This window comes from Trachinotus anak, unplaced genomic scaffold (genome assembly GCF_046630095.1).
Source record: "Trachinotus anak isolate AG129_WGS33_773 ecotype Australia unplaced genomic scaffold, CSIRO_AGI_Tana_v1 ptg000013l, whole genome shotgun sequence".
NCBI classification, from domain to species: Eukaryota; Metazoa; Chordata; class Actinopteri; order Carangiformes; family Carangidae; genus Trachinotus; species Trachinotus anak.
In genome coordinates this window covers 18,781,616-18,808,380 of record NW_027273864.1, presented here as the reverse complement: position 1 = coordinate 18,808,380, position 26,765 = coordinate 18,781,616, and the positions used below count along the sequence as shown (strand labels likewise).

Below are 26,765 nucleotides of genomic sequence, written 5' to 3'. Positions count from 1 at the left end.
AACCCCTATTAGACAGCTACATCTTCCCCCTTAGGCTGAAAACCTATTGTGTTATGCGATTGGCAGATGGCAATTTATTCACGAGGACGGCTGCTATATTTCTTTGGCATGGTGTAGTGGTGATGCTGTTGGTCAAAGGCCTCCGTTTAGTCTTTTTAACAATGACTTATTTCTGGTCTGAATCCAAAGTGGGCTGATTCAATTCCTCGCTGCTTGGCAATGTGTAGTTATTTTAGGTTGGAGTTTCTTTCTCTTCACTTCATCACCCGTCATCTTGTCCTTCAGTGGGTTTTTCACCTTGAATGGGTGGGGAAAAAAAAAAAAAAAAAAAATCAGGATCTTCCTTTTCTTTTTAACAGCTGTTTACTCTGCGTGGAGCCCAGGCCGCCCTCTAATGTGGTTCAGGCCAAATGACTGGACAGTTTTGTCAGAAATTTCTCCCCATACTCTGCTTGTATCCTGCGTGAAGTTTTGCTCTTATGGAGGCTATGTTGGTGAGGAGGGACTGGCTCAGTCTTCATTAGCAACGCCGTGCATCACTAGAATGCAGATGAGCTATGAAGCCATTCATCTGCTGGAAATGCCTCCCTGATTCCAATTTGAATCTTGTTTGCAGTCACATTGTGTGAGCCCACTTCTCCATGTTAAAGAAGTCTCTTTATGTGAGAGATCAGAGGGGGATAATTGCACTTAAGTGAACCTCATTTAGTGCTGGCCAGAGCAATTACTGTAACTGCAGTTCTAGGCGTTTTTGGGGGCCTGGAGCAGCTGTCATTGAGTCTCTGTAGCTGAGATATCAAATGGTGAATAGAATGACATTGGCATAGCATCATGGGAATGGCAGATCCTTGGATGGATTTTAATTAGTTTTTGCAGGTTTTTGCTCGGCTCATTTTTTTTTTTGTCATCCGGAGAAAAGCGTAATTAAAAATGACAATTAGAAATGCATTATTTTAGTAATGATTGAAAATATATTATTCTCAAGGTGCTGTAAGGTGAAAAAAGCGAGCACTGTTTCTTCAGGCAAAATCCCCTGGGCTTGAGGGAGATGTTTTATCATTAACGTTATTCAGGAGCCAAATTTTGAGTTTTGCTCAGCTGGGTGCTTTAATCTATTTTTGCTGTAAATTAATGAATTTTTAAAGAGCCCCTCGCTGGATATGGGTGGATGTGGGAATGCAGCACTGGTTCAGTTTTCAAACGAGCCTCTACTCCACCGTCACCCCCACCCCTTCACCACCAACCCTCCTCACGGGATGGAGAGAGTGAATTTACTGAAGCACTGCACTTTCATTTTTTATTCATCCAGCAATACACTGCCTAGTTCTCCTCATCCCACCTCCTCCTAGTCTATTGAGTTGAATCTGTCAGTGAACTAGTCCTAGATGCTCCAATTCATGTCCAGGGTTGGAGTTGGATGTGGACATGAATCAGTGAGGGAAGCATGTGATGTTTAATTCAACTGGTTCTTGCCTGGTATTAACGGCACATTTGCTCAGATACATGTTTCATTTGAAAATGTTTAGACATTTATTTCCCCAGTCTGACTAATCAGGGTCCTTCTCTCTATAGGAGAACTACTTTAACTAACTACCCACATGAGAGCTTCCTGGGTAAGTTTAGAAAGTATAGGGTGTGGTGCGGTGGGGGGGGGGGCATGAACTACTGTCCCTGTAGTTCATGCCGGTTTCTGTGACTCACTCCAGCCTTATAATGGCACAAAGACAAATATATTTTGTGGTAAGTCTATTGTAAATGTTTGATTTGATCTAATCTTTGCTTTAAGTTGAAGTTTTTGGACTGCAGGACGCACATGGGCAGAGGTGTTAAGATAAAAATAGAATATGTGTTAGGTGGTTGTAGTGCATTAAATGTGCAAACGAAATTGGGGCCTACAAATCAACTCCCTTAAAGAGGAGTTATTGTGGTTCTTAATGATGTGTAAAACAAAAGATTTCAGAGTAAATGCAGTGTACGTAGAAGCTGTGTCACTGGAGATTTTACTTACAGGGGTGGTAATGAATAGCCAAGTCTTAAATGAATAAGATTGACTTGACTTTTCAGTGCCTCGAAGGATTTAATAATTCATCATATTGTATGCTTTGTCCTTGAGTTTTGATAGGCCCTTGCCCTATCAGTGTATTTTTCTCAAGCTTTTTTGTTCTTCACTCAGTAGAAGCAATTCATATACTTATATGATTCTCACTCTTAGGAGACATTAGAGCTGTGTGCATGAAGAGGAGCTTGCTAAGCTGACACAGCTTAAGTAATAAGAACGGGGCTTTCATCATAGCATTTGGTATCTGGTTTAATCATTACAGTGGCTCCTGTGGCAGATACAAGATTCACTTCCAGGTAAAAAAGCAGAATATCCACAGACAGTTTTAATATAGAAGAGACAGGGACTTTTGTCAGTTTTGAACTGGGAAAATTTGAAACTAAACAGTAGGACCAACAACTGACTAAATGATATTGCTGTATCTGCATGTAAGCAGCCAAAGAGCTGTTATTTATGACAGATCATACAAATGTGGGCAACTGCTTCTGCACTAAATGTCTTTAAGAATGACTTCAGTAACATGGTATTCCCAGGTTACCTTCAGCTCTCTTCTGCATGCATGACAATTTAGAAGTGATACTATGATAATGACAAGTGTAGCATCTACCATAAACTAGTCTTGATTGAATATGGTAATCTCACTGCTCTGGAGTGAGGCGGTGGTTGGTGCATGCCTACATGCTTGAGTAAACACTGCATGTTGTGTGCAGGTTTGGTGGGATAATTTCTTCTGTTAAAGCTACTTGCTAGTTCACTGCAGCTGGATTAGTATCTGTAAAGGAGGTGTGCATTGCAAGTCGCAGTTATGTCAGCTTTCATAGGTACATTGGCTTATTAAGGTGTGCAATGTAGTGAACAGCAAAGAATTTCTCACTGTTTGAATGACAGTCTGCAGACTCTGAGAGGAAAGCCAGAGAGGGTCAGGTTTAATTAAGTTTAGAGACATAAGCCTGCTTAACAGGGTTAAATAGTGGAGTTTTGAGGACGTGGTTTACTGCCACATCACTCAAGTTCATCCTCTGCTGACAGTAAAACTGGTGGGAGACTGATCATTTATCATGAAATCACAGGACAGGCGCATCTCACCAGCCTTGTGTTGGCTGATCAGACTTGTAGGCTGTGTGTAGCCTCTGCATTTTGTTTTGTAATTTCAGACAATGTTAATGTGGGCTAGTCCATAAATAGCCTAATGTAGAAGTTGGAGACTGTGTGTGATGTGGTGTGTGAGGCTCATGATCTGTAGGGGCGAGTGCCAAGTTTTGCAGATGTGGTGTTGGTTGGGAAGGAGCTGTGGTGGATCCGTTAAAGGCGATGATTTAATACTTTTTTCTTCATATGCCTTGCCTATGCCTCATTGTCCTCTGCATGCTCAGCAGAATTGCACGTCAAAACCCCTCTCTGTTGTCGTCATTTGTTGCTTTTTTTTCTGCGTGAAACTTGATAGATTAGCTTAAGATGTAGTACTTGGAATCTCCATCTGTGATTCAGAAAACCCCTAACAGAAGCCAAGGATTCTCTCGGTGGAGTTGGAGGAAATGTTGATCTGTGTGGACCAGGAAACCCACACAAGTGATGACTCGCTCTTGCCCTGTCATTCCCACCCCATCCCTCTTTCTTGCTCTCACACGTAGTCTGTCTCTTGATTATTGTTTAATTTTGTATCCACGCTTCTTTTTCTTTATCTCTCTCTGCGCCGTACTCTCCTGTGCTCTTCACTTAGCAAACAACACGTCTGTAGAGAATTCAGAAGAATGCATCTTGTTACTCAGATGAGTCATACTTCCTCTGGCCTGCATGCCTCTCCCTCAGGGTGGATGAATGAGAGGGCGGAGAGGTTAGCTGGGGGAGGGGCTCAATGACTGAGGCGACGTCGTCTGTGCCAGTTGCTCAATGTAATTAAGAAAGTATCGGTGTGTTGGTCATAAGGCCTGAGATGTGCACATCAGCGCTGCCTCAAAATGTGGTTGTCCCTAGGTGGCTGTGTGACTGACAGCTTTGACCAGGCTGAGTCACGGCCTTCAAAAAGTAACTGTTTGGAAATCTTAGGCCCAGCTCTGACCCCTCAATTCAACCACTCTGCCAAGGTGCTGTGGCCCTTGGAGGAAAGCCCAGGGCCTTGGCCCTGGAGAGGAACGAGACTGCACCTGCAATCTGAGAAATCTGTGTCTGCCTTTCCGAAGGAAATTTATATTGTGGAATGAAAAGATTGTAGATGAGTTTGCAGTTACTAGGTTGAAATGTTCCTCAGGAGGCCTGACTACAATGTGATTTTGTGTGTGTAAATTTATGATGCAGTTAAGTGTGTAACACTGAAGTTTTCTCGTTTTTAATTCCCTAAACTTCCACATCCAGTTATGCTTAATATCACACTGTGCAACAAAATGCACAGAGTTGTAAGTGAACTTGATTATCTTTATTATACTGATGAAATAGTATCAGTAAACCATTAGGCCCTTCTTAGCTCTAGCTCTGTCTCTCCCATACCTGTTCTTCTTGGTCCCCTGCCAAAATCTATGACTCACAGGAGACTGAGTGACCTACTTTTTAAGTCTTCCAGGAGAGCCAGAAGATCTTTTTTATTTGCAAGACAATACACTGGGTAAATACAAGTCAATTAAAATGCACTTAATGCACCCATTTTTGGATTTAAGTACCCAAAGGCTGTGTCAGCATGGCAGCCACCTCAGAGGATTCCCTTCATTATTACAAGGAAAGAAGATATGTAGTAAACAGTTGAGCTTTGATATCTCATTAGAAGCAAACCTAGTTTAAGGCCACACTGGCTCTCATCAAGGCAATTTAAAAACATAACTCATTTAAGTGCTCTCATAATCCTGAAATGTCTGTGTGTTTTTATATTACACATTCCCGGTTTATACAGGTTGTCAAAGATTATGGTTTCTACCAGTAGACAAAACATTTATCTACATGAATCAGTGAAAGTTGCCCTAAAAGCCTTGTCAGTTTGTTTTAGTAATGATAGTTTTGGCTGTGCTATCAAGGTAAAGCTTGAACAGTTGCTCTTAAATATTATTTGGATTAGGATGGGAGATTAGGATGCGTATAGAAACTCCCAAAAGCCTGGTTTACAGTTTGCCTACCTCTGAGAAGAAAAAAACGATGGGATCAAAGGCCATAGGATCGCTAGGAGGGTTTGATGGTTTGAGCTGGTGTTTGATTGGAAAAAGATGCTGCTTTACAGCGGATGGAATTTCTGCTTTAATCGTTAATTGCCGTTTTTTGGTTGTGTTGTCTCTCATTGAAGCAGAAACAAGCTGTGCCATTGAATGCACTGTCTTGGCTGCTCTTTTCCCTTCTACAAGGCTTGGCTGCTTTGATATGTCAGTTTTGTTGTAGTCTGCCGCCTTCGTCTTGACATGATTGGCCCAGCTCGATCCGACCTCCTGGAAACCCCCCGGCATGCCCGCCCCAGGGTGTGTGTTCAGTCATTTATTCAGCTTCCTCTAAAAGACTGCCATGCCTTCACTTCCCTTCTAGTTTCCCTCCTCTTATTAAGATGCAGAAGGCAGAGCAGTGTTTGGTCTGAAAGGCTTAGTGCTAGGGGGGAGTACTGGTGTGTACAGTGGGGGGTTAGGGAAGGGCTGTGAGCATGGGGACTTAAATGACTTAATGTGCCCCGTACAGCCCAGACACACTCCAGCTAAGTTCTGCAGACAGCTCACAGTGCTCTGATTTCTGCCTTTTTGTGTGAGTCCGGTGAAAGAAAGTCCAAATGATGCTCTGACAAAAGTGACTATAATTGGAGAGGAACAAATTATCAAGTCTTTGGTTAATGCTGATTGCTGCTTGGGTTTATGCCTGATAATCCCTGTTTAGTCATCCGAAATGACTGCCTTTTTGAAACCTCTTTTTTTTTTATCTTGTCTGTGTTCTCCAATGAATTTTGTCATGTTTTTGCTTCTCTTTAAGCAGTCCCAGTGGTGAACCACTTTGACCGCCACTCTGGCATTTTGCTTTCCCTTTTTGTTTTATCAAGCATTTTGCTTTCAGTGAAATCCTCCTGGTGCCTTGATAAAGTCCAAGCATGAAATTGTTCAGTGCAATGGCACACCTACATCGCTGCCTATATACTATATGCTAAGCAAATAGAAGAACATGTTTGTTGTAGAATATTGTTACTGGAGCAAGAAGTAAGGCTACAGATCAACAGTGGTAGTACTGGTGTTGGTTTACTCTGTGTCATTCAAAATGCAAATGAATTTTACAGTCACATTTTTAAATGCATTTCAAGTAGAGGTCACACACAGTGCTGCACAATGAACATACAAAGTGCCATTAAGTGTCCCATTGTGTTTAACAAACTAAACTATAATTATTTAGTTTAACAAACTAAATAATTTCATGTGACTTAATACAACTTCATATAATTTAGTTGCATATAGCAGTAACTACTTTTGTGCTGCTGGACTAGAATCATCTCAACTCACCCTCTGATTTTGGGTATTTCAGGCTTTTGGAGACACACTTTTTGAGGACATAACAGTCAAGCCTAGGTAGGTTTCTAATGCGTGCCTCATTTATGCAGCTTTAGCTTGTGGCTGTGATAGAACGTGTCATGTACAGTGTGCAACGTATTCTGTCTAGTTTTTGCAAAGAGGATGTCATCCTGTGCATCACATTGTAGGCGAAGCAGAATATGCCACATATGGCAGAGATATATATCAGATGATAATTAGGCAGCTAGATTCCACTCATATCAGCGTCAAGAGTATACATTTTTAGGGGTATTCAACCTAAAGTAAAAATAACTGTGTTTCTCACCTTACCTCCATATCTTGAGCCATTATTAACACATTTGCCACTTGGTTCATAAATTGTAGCAGTTAGCAGTTTGCAATCTGTCAGACTGCTAAATGCATGAAATGCTGTGCATAAATAAATACAGACAATGATAAATTGTTTTTGTTGTGCAGTAGGAAACAATCAGATTGAATTCAAACTCACAAAACACCAACAAAAACAAACAAAGGTTCAAGATTTTCTATAACAATGTACTGCATCCAGCAAATTGATGGAAGAAACTGCTAAAAAGTAGATAAAGGATTTATTAATTATACAAAGCTAACAATATGTAAACTATAATCCTGTAGTCAAACTGTAGGTTTATCTCCTGACATTCATTAGGAGAAATGGTCAGGGTAAATATGTATAATGAAAAAAATCATTTAATTTCCCACATTTCAGAAATGAAGAAAATGTATTACAAGTAAAATTTTGCTTGGATTCGAGGGAGTTATATGTTTGGTTGCTAGCTGTGTGTTGTGGTGGTGGTGGCAGTAGGGGTTATAATGACGTCAACAACCACTGATGTCACCACTTTACCTTAGCGACAGTGGAACCTCTGCAAAAAGCTTTCAAGGTGAAACACTGAATAGTCATTTCTGAATGGCAGTGAACACATTTGAGGTCATTTATGGCTTCACAATAGATTGTGGTTTCACAGTCATCTCAACCTGCAGTCAACAAGTGTAACGTGTATGTAGACTAATCTGTGATACAGTTAGATTTGCTAAAGAGTCCCTAACCTTTGAGGATAGTTCAGCTGCACATTTTTTGACAGAAGAAATCAACCCTGTTATGCCTTATTTTGCAATTATCACTTTTTCTTTTTTTACTGAATTATATCTTCATACAGTATGTAAGTACTAAAAAATATAAACTATCTATAAATGTATGTATTCTCATCCTAATAGTGGAGCTTACTGAGAATATGGATCTGAAAGTCTTGAAACAAAAATAATGTCCAAGTTCTCATTTTTAATTTCTCTTTATTTTATTTATCGGCTTCATGAGCTCTCATATACCTATGAGTCAGAGACGGGTGACTGAGTCGAATTTTCCTAGTCGATATGATGCAATAAATGGATTTCAAAACAGTTCATAACAGCAAAATGTGTTAGTTGATTTTTATTTCAAGAATGTGGAAAGGTTTAAAATACATTTAAAAATATTTCATTTTTTGACCATTATTCTCCATAGTTTGCACGTCATTGAGGGTTAGTGCTATTTTACCAAAGTGAGGTCTGTGGTCAGTGGGGAACAATACAGGTCAGGTCAGGAGTTTGCACGGTATGGGTCTCTCTGCCCTTCTCTTTGGGTGTGACTCATGTTGCTTGGCACATGATGCAGCACTTTCACAAAGTGAGTCATCCTGAACAAAAGCACCTCATTTGAAGGGGACCAAAAACGAAACATGGACTTTTTTTTCCCCTTTTTTTGTGGTTTTGCCGCTTTTTTTAGAAAAAGTGTATGACATTTACTCATTGCTGACCAAAAAGTGTGCGTTCTATTTGTGCTCATGGTAAATTTTGAAGCGAGGACGAGCGTGTGGTGGTGAACATGTATGTCTTCACATTTGTATTGAACAATACTACCCTCTCAACTTACCTACAGCTTTTACAGTTGTACCCTATGTGTAAGAGCTGTGTACATAGATGTTAGACATATTAAGGAATAGAAATCTTGTGAGCAGTGGCTTTCTTTGATGGCTGTCCTTCCTCTCTTTTCAGGTTCAAGACAGCAATGGGGAGCTTTGTTTCAAATCCTCCATGCTTCTTTTTGGGTGGGGCAATGTGGACAGAATTGATATCACAATATTTTTTAGAGCATTATATCTAATGATATGTTACAGTATTTAGTAGATACTGTAGATACTAGAAAAAAATCAAATGATAGAAAGTTAAAGTTTATTCCATGGGGTCAGTTATACTAAGTTAGTTATTCTAGAACCACATCCTGTTAAGGTTGCAAATAAAAGTTATTTTCAGTATTCAGGCCATGGTTGTAAGCACTCAGAGCAAAAAGAGTGGCTGAGATATGACTTGATTTCTTGAATGGGAACTTTGCCGCCAGTTTTGATTGGCTCTGACAGATTAATGCTTCTACAAACCAAAAAACCAACAAATAAGTTTTGTCATGCTTGGTTTGAAGAACATCTGTGTCAGTCTTGGTAAAGACCATACACAGGAATTATGATTTTAAGGCGAACACATAAACAGTTATGAGAAAAGCTATGTGTTATGTATGTGTTATGTGATACCGTCTTCGAGGCTTGGTCTGAAGATTATCTACAGCAATTTTTGTGAAAATTGGAAAAGTTAAATCCAATATGGTGTAAAATCCAATATGGTGGAACTCTGCTTGATCTGAGGAATCCAATGGTACCTAATCTGGCATACGGTTCAAAAGTTACATGCGTGAACGCACGTCCAACCTCAACATATTGGTAATGCTAGAGTGGTGGAAATCATCACAGGAGTGTCCCCAATCAGTGCGCCAAATTTTTTAACTTTTTACCATATGGTTCTATGGGCTGCCAAAGACTCCCATGGCAGAAGAAGAAAAAAAGAAGAAAAGGTCCATTCATTATTGGCCCCCAGTAATAAATTGACTTAAACCATTAATCAGGATAGAGATATAAAAACACAATATCCTGGAACAAATAACATTTAAGTATTTGAAATATCTCATGCTGGGGGAGAATTTGTTGACACTGAGGTTATCTCATTACAAGAATATTTTTTTATAATACAATTATAGAGAAAGTTTGTAGTTGGTATTTTTGAATGATCACCTAGCCATAGCTGTCTGACAAATTGGCTATATAAAACTGCAAGGACAGATTTGAGGGACCATGACATACACATAAAAAAAAGATGGTCATCAGTCTTAGGTGTGTGATCTCTCAGCGGGAATGGAGATGGCTGGCACAGGAACGTATCTCGTGGTCTCATCCTTCTCAGCTGAGCAAGTTTGATTGGTATTGCAAAGAGAGGGAAGCAGTGCGCTGGAAGGTAGACTTCTGTTTTTCAATTTATTTCCTGCATATAGATATATTTAAAACTGAATACTGTGCAGCGTAATTTCTGTTTGGGGGAGTATCTTTGTGTTTGTTTGTATGTGCAAGCGTGTGTGTATGCGTATGGCCCCTTTAAGAAGCCTGCATTTGTTTGCTGGCTGCGTCTGGGGCCCAAAGTGGAGCTCTTTCTGTCAGATGAGTGAAGCTCTGCAGAGGCAGCCACTGGGAGTTCTGTTTCATCTCTTCTCATACTGCTGTGGAGCAGACATGCAAATCCGCTGTAATGAGTGCAGCCTGTGTGGTGGTGATGGTAGTGGGGGGGGGGGGGGCAAGGATGGGGGGAAGAACTCAGGAATTTAAAGTGGAGAAAGGGAAGGTGGAGGAAAAAGGTGAGACGCCGACAGCCGTGCCAGATAGCAGAGCATGAGAATTTAAGGGGTTTAGGAGAGGGTTATGTCAGGAGCGTTGGAAGTGACAGGAAGTCTTCCCTCTCAAATCAAACATTCATTAGCCTGCTGTGGCTGCTCTTTTCCCTTCGCTGTTGAATCGCAGAGGTAAAAATGCAAATGTTGCCACATTAATTAGCTTTATCTTTTAAACCAGCAAGACGTGGTGTGGAAAAAAAAAAAAAAAAAAAAAAAAAAAAAAGACAAAACAGTGCATCATCATCACCATCACTGTTAGCAAATTTAATGAGGCTTTTGTATGGATTCTGCTAAAAGTTAAGTATCCTACAAAGGTTGATTTTGGTGTAATCCTGAGTGTCTGGAGTTTTGCAGTTCACTACAAAGATGTAACATGTTAACTTATCACTGCAACAAAACATTTTGAGTGACAGTATTGTGTCATAAGAAGGATCACACCAAACAAGTTTCAGTTTTTCCTCTGTAGATTCTTTAACCATCCATAAACTGGGTACTACATATCATGATTTATGAAGACGGGTAGGTACTTTGCTGTGGGTGAGACAACTGATGTGCAGCAGGAATATTTCACCTGCCATCGAAACTTCAGTTCATGAAGTGTGCCATAAACCCCATTAGTCTGTGCTGGGCTGTCAGATATCTGTGCGAACATGATTCTATTCTCTCATAAAGAATTAAATCCCCAATCAATGTTGGGATGCTTTGGCCTCTGTCTCATCCAATAATGTAAAGCACTCAAGACTTTTGATGAGCTCTGCAGATCGATCAGAGGTTAACAGCCACTTCACACAAGCTGAGACCTACAATATGTCATGGGGTCTTTAACTCTCTATAACTATTCAGGGGCAGTAATGCTGGAGCTTTTTTGCCTATAAGCTCCAGGATATAAAAGTCAGGAAATAAAAGGATTCTTTAGTGCATTTCCCCCCCATATTTCAAGAACCATGAAGATTAGGCAAATTAGACTGATAATGGATTAAAAAGCTTTGTCTGAGACAACAACAGAGAGTGGTCGTGTTGTTCCATGTAATGCACTGTGGCGTGACACACGTTGGAGAGAAGACGCACAGAGGTGGAAAGAAAAAATACCAGATAGGCTAGGCAGCCAGCTCCAAAACACAGAGGATCTTTTGAGTTCTTCTGGTTATTTTTCTTACATAATTACATTGGAACAACTGACAGTTTGAGTCAAGATTCAGTCTCATTTCTCTGATTTGCTTTCCTTTGCTAACTGTTTATCAATAACATTAAAAGCTTTAACATTAATATTGATACAAGTGACAACTACTACTTTTTTACCGTTTGAATGAATGTTGTAAACAGTATCTTGGTGTATCTTGGGAGCCAAGCCTTTGGGGGAACTGGAGTTAGACCAAGGTTCCTGTAGTTGCTATGCTGGTAAAATACCTGAGTCCCTCAAATACCTGAGTCCTACTGTGACTGTAAAGGTCTGCAGGCTAATTCCTGTCAGATTTCTGTGTGCTTTATTGAATGTGACGTAGAGATATAACAACACAGTGTCAATTAAGTAGTAAATAGACAGACTGGACAATAAACTATTGCTGATGTATTTTTTATTTATTTTCTGTTAACTGACTTTACCAATGTTAGAAATAAGCCAATTTACAAGCTTGAAGGGGGGTGTTAACCAGCCTTGGCCAATATTGTGGAAGAGAGCAGAATTAAATGTCAGCTGCCCACGGAGCTTCTTCACCTTCCTCCTCTGACATTAGAGTTCCCCATTGGAAACACCACAGCCAATTTCACAATAGTAGTACAGTGCCTCCTTCTGCTCCTGCCTCGTATCTGACAACACTCTCAGACGGCTGTCTGACTGCTTCTTCAGACTGAAGGGAGTTCCTGTGTTTTTGACGGGCTGGGTTATCAGAGGGAGCTCTGGGTGGGGACGTCATTGGAGTTCCTCAGGGTGTCTGAGCTAGCTGTGGCCTTTACTTGCCACTGACTGACTAACAGGTTGACTATTGCTCATACTTGCTGTAAAAGTGCTGAGTGGTTAACTGACATTAAGGTTTAATCTTGTTGAAAAATAAATTGACTTTGAAATATTAAAAGGTGGACTAAAGTACAGTTCAGTGTTAGGGATGAGCTAGTTTGTTTATTCATTTTCTTCACTGTGGCAACTCTTTTAATGATGTTCAATAACCTTCATAGTGTTTTGCATCCTTTTCATGATGTACATGAATACATGGATTTAATTATCCTTAAGCATCATGGCATCTCATAGTCCATGAGACAAATACAAACAAATATACATTTTCTGTGACTGCAATTCCTCATAAGAGAATTCGCTGCTCTTTACTGTCTCACACTGCCTTTGGCCTCTAGGAAATTATGAAGGGTATTTTTCACTGTTGTGATGTTTTATAGGCCACTGATTGATAGAGAAAATAATCTGCATTGCTGATTCATTAATAATTAGAATAATCATTAGTTGCAACTGTCAAATAATTTACCTTTCACTGTACTTATGTGGTGTTCTCATTTACAGTTAGTTCTAATTGATGCATATCAAACTCAAATTAGTTATGTTTTTGCTTTATCTTGGTTTCTCTGCTGCATCAGACTACCACATGTGTTGGTAGACCAGTACTTATGAGTTACCAACAAATATTTTCTTGTCAGTGAAGTAGTGGAAGCCAAAAACTTTTGACTTTAAGCCTAAGTCACGTGTCTCTTGTTTGTCATGGTAAATCCTTTGGTTTGTGATGACCTATTGTGGCTTTTGAAAGGCAGTAACCTCACGATGATAAATCAATTTTTTTGCCAGGAGGTGTTTTGACTGCAGAGCTTAAACCAACAATGACTGCTACTACCTTCTCCGCTCATCCACACCCAGATAAATAGCAACATTGTCTCCAGGAAACCAAATTAATTGAAATGATCTGGAACGGAGTAGGGTGAAGAGAACAGGTATAGACACCGACAGCTGTCCGTTCCACGTGACAAAACAAATTCCTGGTCTGTCATACAGCGCCATAGATGGCCCCCGCCTCATGTTTTACTCCTGTCTCCTTAATCAGCATATTTCAAAATCCATGCTGCCCCCAAATTACCACGGAAGTCATCTGGAGGGGGCCCCAAGAATTTATTAGCTTGTATAAACTAGGACAATTCTGGTAAGACAGTGCTGATTACATCCAACAACTGATTGGAGTGTTTTCATACTGTATCCTGCTATACTGCTTAGATTGTTTCTGTAGTTAATGTTCTCTGTACATCTTATCAGGTATGTGACCATATTTTGATGAAGCAGATGATTGACAAGTTGGGCTATATTCATCTTGGCTCTGTGATTGTATCTACCTGTGAGCTGTTGACATGTGTGTGACCTGCATATTGTGTATTTGGCAGTGTTTGAGTGTGGAGGTCAAAAACCTGACACAAGGCGTGCTGTCTGGTTGGCTGCAAGTGACTACAATGTCTTAGTAAAGTAAGAGAACATGAAACTGTACTGTGTTGTTGTGCAACCTCCAATGCTGGCTGCATTATCACTCAGGGAAAAGGGCATGGATTTATGGCAGGTGGCCGCCCCTTAGCAATATACCCTGAAAACCTTGATCATAGGTAGCTTCTACTTCCTGGAAAGCTTTTGCATTCATTAGAATGGCATGGGTCTTACATTTGACACGTACATGTTCACTCATGTAGCTCCACATTTTTACGTGTTACGTGTTAAAAGCCATGTCTGAATGAAAACAGGAGAGTATACACGCTGCATGTTATCAGTGGGCTGTGTTATCATCTGCAGGTACAGTATGACTCCAGGAGCATTTTAAAAAGCTTGTGTGGAGGCGCAGTAAACCAGTGAGATGGGACATGAGGAGTCAAAGAGCAGCGCTTGAACAGCTTAATGATGTAGAGGCATTCAGCTCTGTCAGGCAGTAAACTCTTTAATATGCTGTTAATTATTTCTGAGAGATTGAATATTGATTAAAAAGCAAAATGGCTTTAATTATAACTCCAGCTCCAGTGCCATCCTAAATAAGGACGATTTTAGGCTTTACGTGAGAGGAACATCTAACAAATCTACCAAATCTCAAGCTATTTCAACTCCTTTTGAATTTTGTTTTTACTTTGAACTTTCTGGGTTTGAAAGTGAGAGCTCTGTTTCAGTGTAACCGGTGTTACAGCTCCTTCTCTCAGCTCCATCTTCAGAGCTGCCAATGCTCATCCACTGTCTAAATTTGAAATTCATGACCTGATTCCTGCTCTGTGTAGCACTCTCAGAACATGCATTGCCCACCCAGGTAATTCCTTTAAATCACGCTTGAGCAATTCTACCATTGTTTCCTTTTAACACGTCTCTGTTGCACTTGAAAATGAGGTTCATAGACAGTTGTTTCTGAGAGGGATGACATGTATGTAGTTAACTATGCAATATTATGTCTGAGTAAAAAAAAGATAGGACAAAAAAGTTATTTCGCAGCTGAAATGTACTGTTGCATCTTTAAGAGTCACAGTATACTGTATTTATGAAGACAAATATGGGCTGTTAATTAAACCCTAATGATCCTTTGTAAGTCTCATCACGTTAGAAACCTTTGAACATGCCTGTCACTCAGGGTTTAGACCAGAGCTACAACTGACAACTATTTCTATTATTCATGAATCTGCTCAATGTTTTTTTTCTTCATTTGAACAATTAATCGATTGGTCTATAAAATATCATAGCTAAATGTCAAGTCCAGATTAATATCATCAACAAGCTTGATGTCTAAAACTGAAAGATGTTCAGTGTACTGTCACATAAGATAAAGAAATGCTGAAGGAAAAAAAAAAAACTTGAACAATGAATCAAGCTTGATCTGATGATGTTTTCATCTGTTTGTTTAACTGCTAAATACCCAAATTAGACTAAATCCTTTCTGTCTCAGTTTACTACGGGCAATGGAGTGAATAGTTTTACTGATCCCAGGCATACGGACTCAAGCTCCTCTTACCTCACTGCTCGCCTCAGAGACTGGCTCAATATTTAATATCGATGTTGAACTGGATCTAGCGAATGCAGATGAGCATAGGCCCTCAAGATTGCCACCAAAATGCTTGGCCTGCTAGTGCCTTAAGTGGTCTATTTGTGATTCAGCAGCAAGATCTTGCTGCCTGCCAGGCTGGCATGGAGTCAACCTCCCAAGGGGAGTGTGTTAATGCGGGCCCCCAGGCCGTGGGACCGGGGTAATTGGGTTCGCATGGTCGGTGTCAGGGCACCCCTGCCACCTCCAAAACAAAGGCCACCTCCCAGGCAAGCTGTTAGGGACAGAGAGACAAACCCCTCACGATCACTGCTCTGATTCACTGCAAAGGCTTATTCAATTACTGGTATCTTGTATGTGTTTTTTTTTTTGTATTGACCTACAGATTGCACAGTGAGCTTGTTTGTGCTCCTTTCATTTGCCTAGATCTCTCTCCCATTTTGTCCCTTTGATTTATGTATGTGATGTATATGTTAATATAATATATATCTAATATCTAACACCGCTGAATCTAGTCACATTTCTTTTTTGGTTTGGCAGTGTTTGCATCCAGGGGTCACTAACCCTATTGCTTGCTTTGTGGCCACTCCAGACAGCCTGAAGCGGATCAGTTCATCCACAGCCAACTCCCACAACTCTGATCCACTACTCTGATCCTCTGTCCCTCTGCCTGGTCATCCTGCCTGTCTTTCTGAATGTCTGCAACAGCTGGATGCTTTTTCTCTTTACCACATACTTAAAAGACTTCCCTTTGTTTGGCACTGACTAATAAGACAAAGGTGTCTCTCTTGCCTTTTTAAGGTTCAGTGGGTTTGAAGGAACTCTGGGGTTTGCTTTGCTTTGCTTTGTTGACAACTCTCTCTCTTCAGTGTTTAACTGCCCCACAGCCACAGTTGCTCTCCCGATTGATTGGCAGAATAATTATGGACTTGATTTGTTCAACCACAGGCGAAGTGGGATTGAGGGAGTAGGGGAGCAGAAAGAGCATGTATAACATTTTTCTTTTATAAGAGCGCAGCAGAGAGGTCTGCGTGCCTGCATCCTTAAAACCAACTTTAACACAACATAGCCCACTAATAACACTGACACATAGATTGCACTATAAAACGTAGACACTTGCAAATTCTGTTAGCAGTGAGGAGGCCCCGGTTGGCACCCGGCTCTGCTGTAGGCTGCAATAAGCTGAACAATGTGCTCAGCCGCGTGAGCGGTGAAGCGATAATTGACACATCCTAAAAATGCAAGTAAGGACTGGGTTATTAATGCTTTCTTCCAGGGGGTGGTTTCAGCGGAACCATTAAGCCCTTAATTGAGAAGGAAGACTGACATTAAAAGCTGTTGCCTTGGCATTGCTGTTACCTACTTTTTGTTTTTTAATGAAGATGAGGCTTTGGGTAGTTCGCTGCATGATTACAGAGCTCACGTGCAATCACAATACTGAGACGCACTGCTATTTTAGTTTGAGAGATCTTAAAAATAACCCCCTAAGTCCTGTGCCTCGAGGGCTGGAAAAAGTGAGGAGTCTCCTTTTGACTGAAGAGCAGGTTAGCAGAGTTCCCACCTCTCCCTGTGTATCCGCCTTGCAGTCGCTAGAAAAACAAGGGCTTCTCCCACGCTGGATATAAAGCCGTTGATATGGAAGGTATGACCTGGGTTTCGGTCGAGAGTAAAGATGCCAAAGGCTTGTTACCAGGTTACATCACTGTTGTTGTTGTGAGTGCATGTGCCAAATCTTCAGGCATAACAGAGGGAGCATGCTTAGCGATTTCCCTCCCTTTTGCCAAGTTACCATCACACTACAGGAAGATTCTTGTCATAATAAGCACTCTCTCTCTCTCTCTCTCTCTTTCTCTTTCTCTCTCTCGCTCTCTCTCTCTCTCTGTCTAGGCAGCATTTAAAACTATCAGTGGTGTAAATATTTATTGTGGTCTGTTTGAATCCTTGTGACATTGTTTTTAATGCAGCATTTATCACATCTACAGCTCTGAGGTAGCATACACGGCAGTACAGACATCACGGGGCTTAATGGCTGTGTCTGCGTAGCTCAGCAGACACATGCTGTTGGAGTGCTACCTGTGACGGATGCATGACTGCAGTAAAAGGGGATTAATTGCGGAAATTGCAGATAAGTGCAGGAGAGCACTGGTCTGGTACCTATCAACAGTCTTGTGTCTGCAAGTGGGAGTGAAAATGTGAGCTGAATAGCCTACACTTTCCTCAGAGAGGAAATGATGAGAGTAATACACAGGTATTTGAAGGGAAGTTGTTCTAGGTAGGCAGCTAGGTATTCTAGGTAGAAAATAAAATAGGCTAGAGGTGGTGGAGTGTTATGTAATAATATAAATACATTTTTGTCTTTTTGTGTCCTATTATGCGTCATGAAATGGCAAAGTGAAAACTAAAAATGGCAAATCACAGCCTACATAGGTAATTAGAGTAAAAATACTAATTCTTTTATTAAATGAACTCAATATATTTAAGCAGCTGTGCATTGTGGAAGTGTCAAGAAATATTGGTACCAGCATAGCAAGAAGGAACAGTAAAAGAACAAATCATGATGTTGGTACCAGTGTATTTAAAATCACAAACGTATGTATAATGTGATATGTAAATTGTAAAGAAATTGTTTCATCACCGGTGTAAATCTTTGATTTAATATAGGCTACTTTAACTTCCAGTCATTGAAAGTGAGTCGCAAAGCAACAAATAGTTTCCTACTGTGCTTCATAACTAAACTATGGCACGGTAACAAAAGAAAACCCTTCACAAAATCAAACAAAATTACAAAAATTAGGATAATTTCATAGAGTGCAAAGTCATGCTGAAGAAAGGGTGCAGTTTGACTAGTGTTGTGACCAGAAAGGGGCATGTTCATTTTGGAATGATCACATTGTCTGTGTTACCACTAAACATGCTCACATTAAAACTAATATTTATTTAGTTACAAAAACCTCCCTTAAAGGTTGTATGTAGGTAACATGGGATATTAAAGACAAGTTCAGCCCAAATTTGATCATTGTTAACAGACATGAATACTTAGTCATTGCTGCTCAGCAACTGTAGTTTAATAAATGTCTCTGATAAACAATGCAGTGTTGCTGCAGTATAGCTGTGTTGTTTTTACACACTGCACCTGGTGGACTGTGCAGACAATCAGGGGTTTACTCAGGCAATCTTTAAAAGAATAGATCAACATTTTGGAAAATGCACTTGTCCCTGGCAATTGGTCTCCATGAAATAGTTACAAAACATAACTCCCTTACAGTGGTTGGGAGGCAGATTTTAACTCTGGAGAGAAGCAGGCAAGCTGTTTCCCAAACTTTCGGAAAGAAGAAAGTCACGTTAAAGCATCTTTCCATTCAAGAAGAGTGGAATTTATTACTCAGAATACTACAAATGAGGACTAATACCTGAAATAAGAGCTTTGTGCTGCCCTCAGTGATTACTGTAGAAAGCACAGGCACAGTGACAAATGTTCCTTTGTCAGGTCTTCCCCCTTAGGTTGAACTGTGTCAGATCTGCATAAAATGCTGGTAATGAGCAAGGTCATGGACCTATATCTACTATGGCATGTTGACTTGTTCACACCAATGACAAACTTGGGGTTCTTCCCCCAAATAGCCTTTTCACACTGAAGTAAGCACAACGTCTGATTCTGCCCTCTCTGCACTCATTTACACTGCTTTCATCCTGAACACCCTCAGTATACAGGTAAACTGATGTGTATTTGGTTAGTCAAACACAGTACTAATGAATTTAGTCAGGTATATTGACCTTACATTATTAAACAGAAATGGCAAATGAAAGCATTACGTGTGTATGCTGTCTGTTTCAGTTAGTCTACGTATGCTTGACTAATATTTCCTGTGGGCTGTCTTGTCATGTCTTTAAATACAGCTCCCTACTGGGAATACACTGCAACCTCATTTCTGTTCATATGTTTTTGTATTGACCGAGAAGACTTAGACTGTAAATCAAATAGTAAAACAAGTTCTATTCATATTTTTGTTTAGCCTACTTCCCTTTTGTGTGTTTCCTGCACTTCTGCTTCAGTCAGTAGTTCCCTTTATTTTGCTCTATCTTGCCTGTGAGCTTCATTCATTAGAGTTGAGGTTGCATGTGACAAGAGTGAAATGACCTTATTATAGGATATTGTATATTTTGTGAGTAGTCTCTCTCACATCTGAAACCAGTGGTTTGAGATTGTTTCTTGTCTTTCAGTAATCACAGATCATTTGTTGTTGAAATCAGAGCCATTGTAGCTGGAAGAACTATTAACACCCAACATTCAATATTAAAGGTGGTTGCTGTCAGATGTGACAGTTTCTAATATTTCTAGTGGTTTTGGCTCTTTGAGGTATGAAGTAATAACTGTTTCATATTGATTTTGGTGTCCTGGATTTCCGAGCATCACAGAGTTTTTTTCAACCATGATGCACTGTAACATAATTTTCATGAAAGCAAAATTGGGCACGTTTACTAAGATGGATTACCTACCTCAGCAGGTGTTAGGTCTTTACAAGGTGATTTTCATACTGTACCAAAGAACACTGAAAAACACATTCAGCAATTTCAGGCAACCCACTGTATTCTCCGGAAAAAGCTCAGCAGTATTAAAAAGTATAATGATACATCATTCTGTCGGGACAGGTGTAATTAGCTTAGGCCATCATTTTTGTGGTTCAGTTTAGGCATTGGTCAAGGGTGTTTTCAAGTCTATGCAAATAAACAAACAAAAAATATTAAGCTTGGACACAAGTGAACACAAGATTATTAAAATGGTATTTACAGCATAGATACTCTGTATTTTCACTATTTTACCACCATTTTATTTTTACTTAGTGAGACTTTGGCTGATCTGCAGCATAATCAGCAGCTCAATTGAGTTTGCATGTTCTGAGCTTCCTGACTACAACTGGATACAGTCTACACAGTGAGCAATGTCCTCTTGGGTAGACACATAAAATCTGGGTGAAAATCACAAAAAAAGTGCAAAGAATGGGCCTTAAATCTTAAGTACCTTAATTCTGTAGTAAAACATCGGACTGTCATTATGCAGATGACCAAATTAATTTAAAATGTTGCTCACTTACCACATCTTTATCTGTAAAACATATATATTCATCTTTGTTTAAATTCTGAAAACGGGTACGTCAGTATACAAGAATGAAAAAGCTTCAGAGCAATATCGTTGTATAGCTACATAGTTTTAATGAAGAAGACAAATTTAGTGAGTACCAATGGCAAGCTGCACCTGAGGACTATATATAGTACTGTTTAGTTACAGCTATACAATAGATTGTTCTCTGTAGAATAAAAGATGCAATTAAACAATTAAACTGTGGAACAGTCTAATTACCATCAGGTTCTTCTAGATGAAGCAAGTTGGAAAACCAGTGAACTCCCATCCCTAACTGTAGGGACCATAGCGTAGCATTTACATAGAACTGGACACAGGAATAACAGTAACACTAGATGCTGTTGCTTAGGGTATAAATGGTAAATTATAACTGACTCAAATCACAGAATACAGCATCCTTTGGATGCTATAGTCTGGTGTATATTTACAATATTCACCAGTAGGAATTACATTATAAAATGTTGTCATCAAGCATGTTCATCATATTAAATCCTTGAATTTTTGAATAATGTTTTAGATGTTACTATACGTTATTTTTTGTAAAATGAGCTACATTTAGATGTGTGAACCACAGCTTCTCAATGTGATAATCCCAACATCATTTTTAATCATTGTTTTTATTTTTCTGTGCTCAGGCCAGATCCAAACTGCCTCTGTGATAATGTTTAACCTCTGCATGAGTTTAGGTCAGGTAACAAACTGATGCGTACTCTATGTTGTCTAACCACATCTGAAGGAAAAATTGTTTATAATTGATCCAAATGGCCACGATCGAAGTCAGGTTGGAAAAGCCTACCAGAGAGGGGTTAGATATGATTATGGTTCAAACAGCGCAGACTTTCAGACAGTCCTTCCTCAAAGGCTTTCATTGTGTTTCAGCATTGATGGATTTAGTTGTGTGAAGAATTGAAGAAAGACAGCATGAGTAAAACCCTGCTTACTTTCTGACCTTTGGTCACCTGGCTAATCGCTGCATATGGTCGAATCGCTGTCAGATTGTCAGTTTCTGAAAGTTACAAATCTTGATGGACACAAGCACCATATTCTGAAGTCTGAAAAGAAAGGAGGTTTCAGACAATGTTCGACCGTGTGACAAGCGCTTTGTTTGAAGTGTACTGACCCCATTACAGATATGTATGTCCAGACATGCCCACATTTATTAAACGATTCTCAAGTAAAATTAAAATTAAGTAGCTGGTTATTGTAATTATATAAAATGTTGAAGACAGTTAATTCATTGTAGCAAAATCACACTTAAACTATGAATTTAATCCTGGGCCATACATTGTTAGGATCACTAAACTTTTTAAGTGCTTGCTAAGTACAGATATCAGTTTTGCAATAGTGGATATTGGGAACAGCGCTGATTTTATGACGCAGTTGCTGACTTGCATTTCAGTACGTACTTGCCTAACATGATGAAGTTGAGGTAATCTGCTATGTTATGTTGAGTAATCCCTGGTTGTTACTCATCTTGTTGCTTCAATGGGGATTCTTGAATAAATGAGGGCCTGACACATGTATAATAATCATGCTGTCAGTTTGATTGAGCCACTTCAGACTTCGTAGCTGAGACACAGTACACAATCACTGATTTGCTGTCAGTGCTCTGTTGGCAGCAGGAACGTTGATAAGTCCTGTCAAGAACTTGGTAAATTAAGATGTTTCAAAAATGCTTTCAGTTTCTCATTCAGAACTAAATCTGCCATTAATCCCTGGAGGATAAAGAAACTTTGAGTGTTGAATAGAGAATGAATTTGACCATCCATTTCTCCCTCTCGGCCCCCGAAAATACTCTTTGCTCCATTCTAAAAACAAATTAAAGTCGAGACACAGAGAGAGTTTTCATTTTTCTTTTTTTTGGCGGTGACAGTGATGGAACCCCATTTTCTTAGAGCCAGATCAAAGTGGCTAGATGTGAGTAGGAACGTAGTCTGTTTCCTTGGGCTCGTAATCATAGAGTCTGAACTCTTAGACCTCTTCGATGCAGTTACTGTTGGCCCTTCTGCTCTCAGCCAGGCCTGATGCCAGCATGGTTGTGCCCTTCACACCCTCCCCTACTGCTTCGTCTCCTTTGGCTTTTCTTCTCATCTTTCCCGCTTCCTCAGTACTCCTTTGCCTACCCCCAGACCCGTTTGTGAACAAACTCAGACAGTCCTCCTTGACATGGCAGCAGGCTGGGGCTTGTCCCTGCTCTGACTGTCCCACAGCCTGGCAGGGTAATGAAGACAGCAGGGGGGCCGCCTTACTGCCTGGCTGTGCTATGCTTCATCATTCCTGCCACAGCCCAAGGTTCTCTAATTAAGACACCGACTTGGCCCTACAGATTATGTAGCAGCTGGATCATTAGTGTGGAGGGTCAAATGGCGTGCGTCTCCGTGTAGCGGGCAAAGCGCCTTTCATCAACCCTTGCCTCAATCAGCTCACCTCCAGCAGCCACCAGAAGGCTCTACCTGATTCCTCCTCCCTGCTACTCCAAATTACACTGAGCATTTGGTGTCAATGGAAACCTTTACATCAAGACCACCAAGATGAAGGATGACTTAAATCCATGGTCATTTTGTAGGCTATAAGTTTGCAGTGTGGTTGAATTGTATTATAGAGCTGTAGCTAATTTTTTTTTTTTCAGTACAGATTAATATGCCAAATTTCTGAACCAATCGATTAATTATGTAGTATTAGAAATATCAAAAAATGTTGTCCTACCAGCTGACTGTTGAAAGACATTTAGTTTATAATGACATAAAACAGAAAAATTGCAAATCCTAACTTGAGAAAAGCTGGCTTGATTTAAAAGTGTACAATAATAATCTTCAATATTTAGGTCCTTTGATTGATGTGACAGATATTCAAATGTGCACTAATATGCAGTTAAATATTCAAATAAGCCTGATACGATATTTTATAGATTTGATAAGAATGAAATATTGATATCCTGATAATAATGCACATGATAATATCGTGATGGCAAATGTTAGACCTTGTGGATTTTTTGTTAATAACTTCACCTGGTTTCCTTTCATTCATTTCATTTCATTCGTATTCATTAAATGTAATTGTTCTTTTTTTTTTTTACACATTTGTACTTTTATGGTGACAGTCTCTCTCCACCTCAGTACACTCGTCTATTTCTAGTCTATTTCATTTGCCAAAAAAGAGACAAATCACACAATAAACAAAGTTAAAGATGAATTTGAACATCATCATCGTCATCATCGTCATCATCATTATTATTATTTTATTTTATTTATTTATTGTACTTTTTCCACTTTTTTGTAGATAATACGAAAATTTTGGTATCTCTCACTCTTGATAATTATGTAGTAAAAACTATCATTAGTTGCTTGTGAGTCATCTTTATTTCAGTTACTGGGTGGAGATACCTTTTGTTTGATTTGTTTGTCTTTTTGGGGGTCAGGAAGTGTTCTCCACCAGTAGTTCTGACTCACCTGTCGGCTGTAAGTCTGCTCATCTCTTAGTCTGCTCACGACTGCAGAGGTTGGGAGAGTTACTCTAAACCCTTTGGTGTTTCCATCAAGGCCCTCCAGTCATGTGAACAGACATGGCATGAGTGTATATAATGAAAGAATTAAAAAAGCACAGTGAAAAGTAAATAACCAGCTCTTTTTGAAGTGGACAGATGAAAGAAACTGTACCACAAATCTATCTAGGATGGCCGTACAACATTTGATGTGTTCTTGTCATTGAATTAGAGTAGTTGTTTTAGTCAGTTAACATTTATAAGTATTCGCAATAAAAAAAAAAAGTATCAAAACATCCATAAAAACTTTGCGAACCACCCCTGCAGCATAATCCCTTCTTTGTTGTCCATCGTTACACTCAGTATGTTCCAAACATTTACCATTTTGCCAGAGTATGGCTAAATATGCTGCATTCCTGTCTTGTTATCTCCCCTTTTTAAAGCTTCTTATCAAACCTCAGCCAAAAGTAGCATGTTTGGCCAGAGTTGGTGAACATCAGACAGACTGAAACATGCTGATCATACAGATGGCCAGCACAGGAGAGCATTATGCTGCAAGAGTTGTTTGAAGAACTTACTCAGACCTTTGGTTTTACCTTTTTCCATTAAAAAAAAAAAAATCTTTTCTGACATGAATTGACCACAGCTACTGTTCTCTATCAGACGCACCTTTCAAGCCTAAAAGGGGAAATCAAAATGTAAAAACATTTTCCTCAGAAAAACTTAGATTAGAAATTTAACAGCACCTTATGAAACCCAACACTGATTATAAGGGAAGACTTGAGACCAATTCTCAACTCCATTAATGATCTCTCCCAACCGGATTTGGTTTGAAATTCTGTCTGGATGCCTGTCTGAAAAATGCCTTCATCATCTGGCTGTGCCTGTCTACACTGATTGCGGATATTGAATTGGTTGCTGGGCGCTAGCTAACCCCTGCTGTGAGAGATCTTTGAAAGGGACAACAACAAACTGCTTTTGACCAACTGCCACCAATTCAGTTTACCCAATTTAGGAATTTCTTACTATTTCTGTTGCTTCTCATACTTACAGCAGAGACCCATGAAATTATTATTATTTTTTTTTAAATGTCTTACCACTTTTTGAGAGATGTAAAACTAATTCTCAAATATTCCACCTAACTGTCTCTGAATTGACTAGATATTTTAAATGACTTAAAACCTTTTTGAAAACAATTTGATAAAGGCAGATATTATAATCATGATAAGAACAACACAATATGGAATCGGTGTAATTATATTATATTTAGCAACAGTGTTTAGGAATAATCTTTAAGTGTTGGAAGAAGTTTGAAAAATTGTTTAAGTGGTAATAATTGGCTATAATTCAACAATGCACACAAATGTTATTTTTGAAAGAAACAGTATCTGACCTATTGACTGTCAAGGTTCACACATGCTCACACACACACACACACTCAAAACACACTCGTATGAGCGTGCTTAGTCCTGAGAAAAATCCCACAACTTGGTGAGGATTCCTCGTTCTTCTGCCTGTTCTGTTTTTTCCCCTCAGCCAGACTGCAGTGTCATCCTGCTCCATTTTTTTTTCCCTCCACCAATGCCCATGTTCACCTACGTTTGTAACTTTAGGCCTTTCTACTTTGCCCCTCTATTTTAAGATAGAGAGGGCAGTGTGCCGCAAGGGACCGTGAGACAGGCTGTTGCTTGCTGCACCCTGCACAGCACGGCAAACACGCACAGGGCTGAGGACAATTTGCAAGACGACACTGACTGGCTTGTTTACGGCAGAGGCTCTGTTTGGGGGAGGAAGGGGAGGGGGCAGGCAAGCTGGCAGGCAAGGAAGTAACGAGAGGGGGTTTACTACCCTCAAGAGAGTCGGAATTCCTCCTGAGCCATTCCCCCATTTGGCTGGCAGTTGTGAAAACAATTGCCTGGCATTTACTCTCTCCTTGTGCAGATGGAGCCCCGGCTATGAGTCAGCTTTGAGAGCAGCAAGTGGTGGAGAAAGTGGTGGGCTTGTGATCTCCTGCGCAGCAAATATAAGCATATTTTACAAAAACACTTGGTTTTTGATGTTAGGCACGCTCTTGCTGTTTCCTCACTAACGTTTCTTTTCATTCTCTGCAATGTTGCCAATATGTATATGTTTTATTTCCAAGGTTTAGTAATGTAACAAAGAGTATTTGATGAATTAACTAACTAAGGCATTTCTGTTTCCTCTTCCTCCAGAGTTGGCCTCCAGAAGACGCAATGCTCAATTCCTGAGCTGAGGGAGCCCTGACTTCATCCCCAACCTGTCACTGCTCTCAGTTTGTTACTTCACACTTGATCAACTCTCCATCAGTCACCGAGCACCAACAACAACAACCACCTCCACCTTTTCCCCACCCCCCTCCTGCCCAGCCTGCCGTCACCATGACGTCGGAGCTGGAGAGCAGCCTGACCTCCATGGACTGGCTCCCTCAGCTGACCATGCAGGCGGCCATCCGCAAGGCGGACGCCCAGAATGCCCACGGGCCAGGCATGGGCAAGAAGAGTACCCTACTGGATCCTAACACCACGTTGGACCAGGAGGAGGTGCAGCAGCACAAGGATGGCAAGCCTCCCTACAGCTACGCCAGCCTCATCACGTTTGCTATCAACAGCTCGCCAAAGAAGAAGATGACACTGAGCGAGATCTACCAGTGGATCTGTGATAACTTTCCCTACTACAGGGAGGCGGGCAGTGGCTGGAAGGTGAGAAAGAGATCCATCTGCCCTTCATTTAATGCAAATGGAAAATTTAAGAGTTAATTAAGATTCTGTAATATTCATAATATTTTTTCCTGGTTGTGGCTGAACCAGGGCTTTAAAATTCTACAGACAC

The 26,765-nt window shown here is 40.1% G+C and overlaps 1 protein-coding gene across 1 annotated transcript in view; it reads left to right on the top strand.

The window, feature by feature from the left end:
- The window catches only part of foxj3 (forkhead box J3), a 71,086-nt gene that overhangs the window by 3,037 nt on the left and 41,284 nt on the right, over positions 1-26,765 (top strand). The window contains exon 2 of the mRNA XM_071493196.1: positions 26,129-26,635. Coding sequence (XP_071349297.1) covers positions 26,315-26,635 — 321 coding nt within the window. The 5' untranslated portion in view covers positions 26,129-26,314. The remainder of the gene's footprint in view (positions 1-26,128; positions 26,636-26,765) is intronic.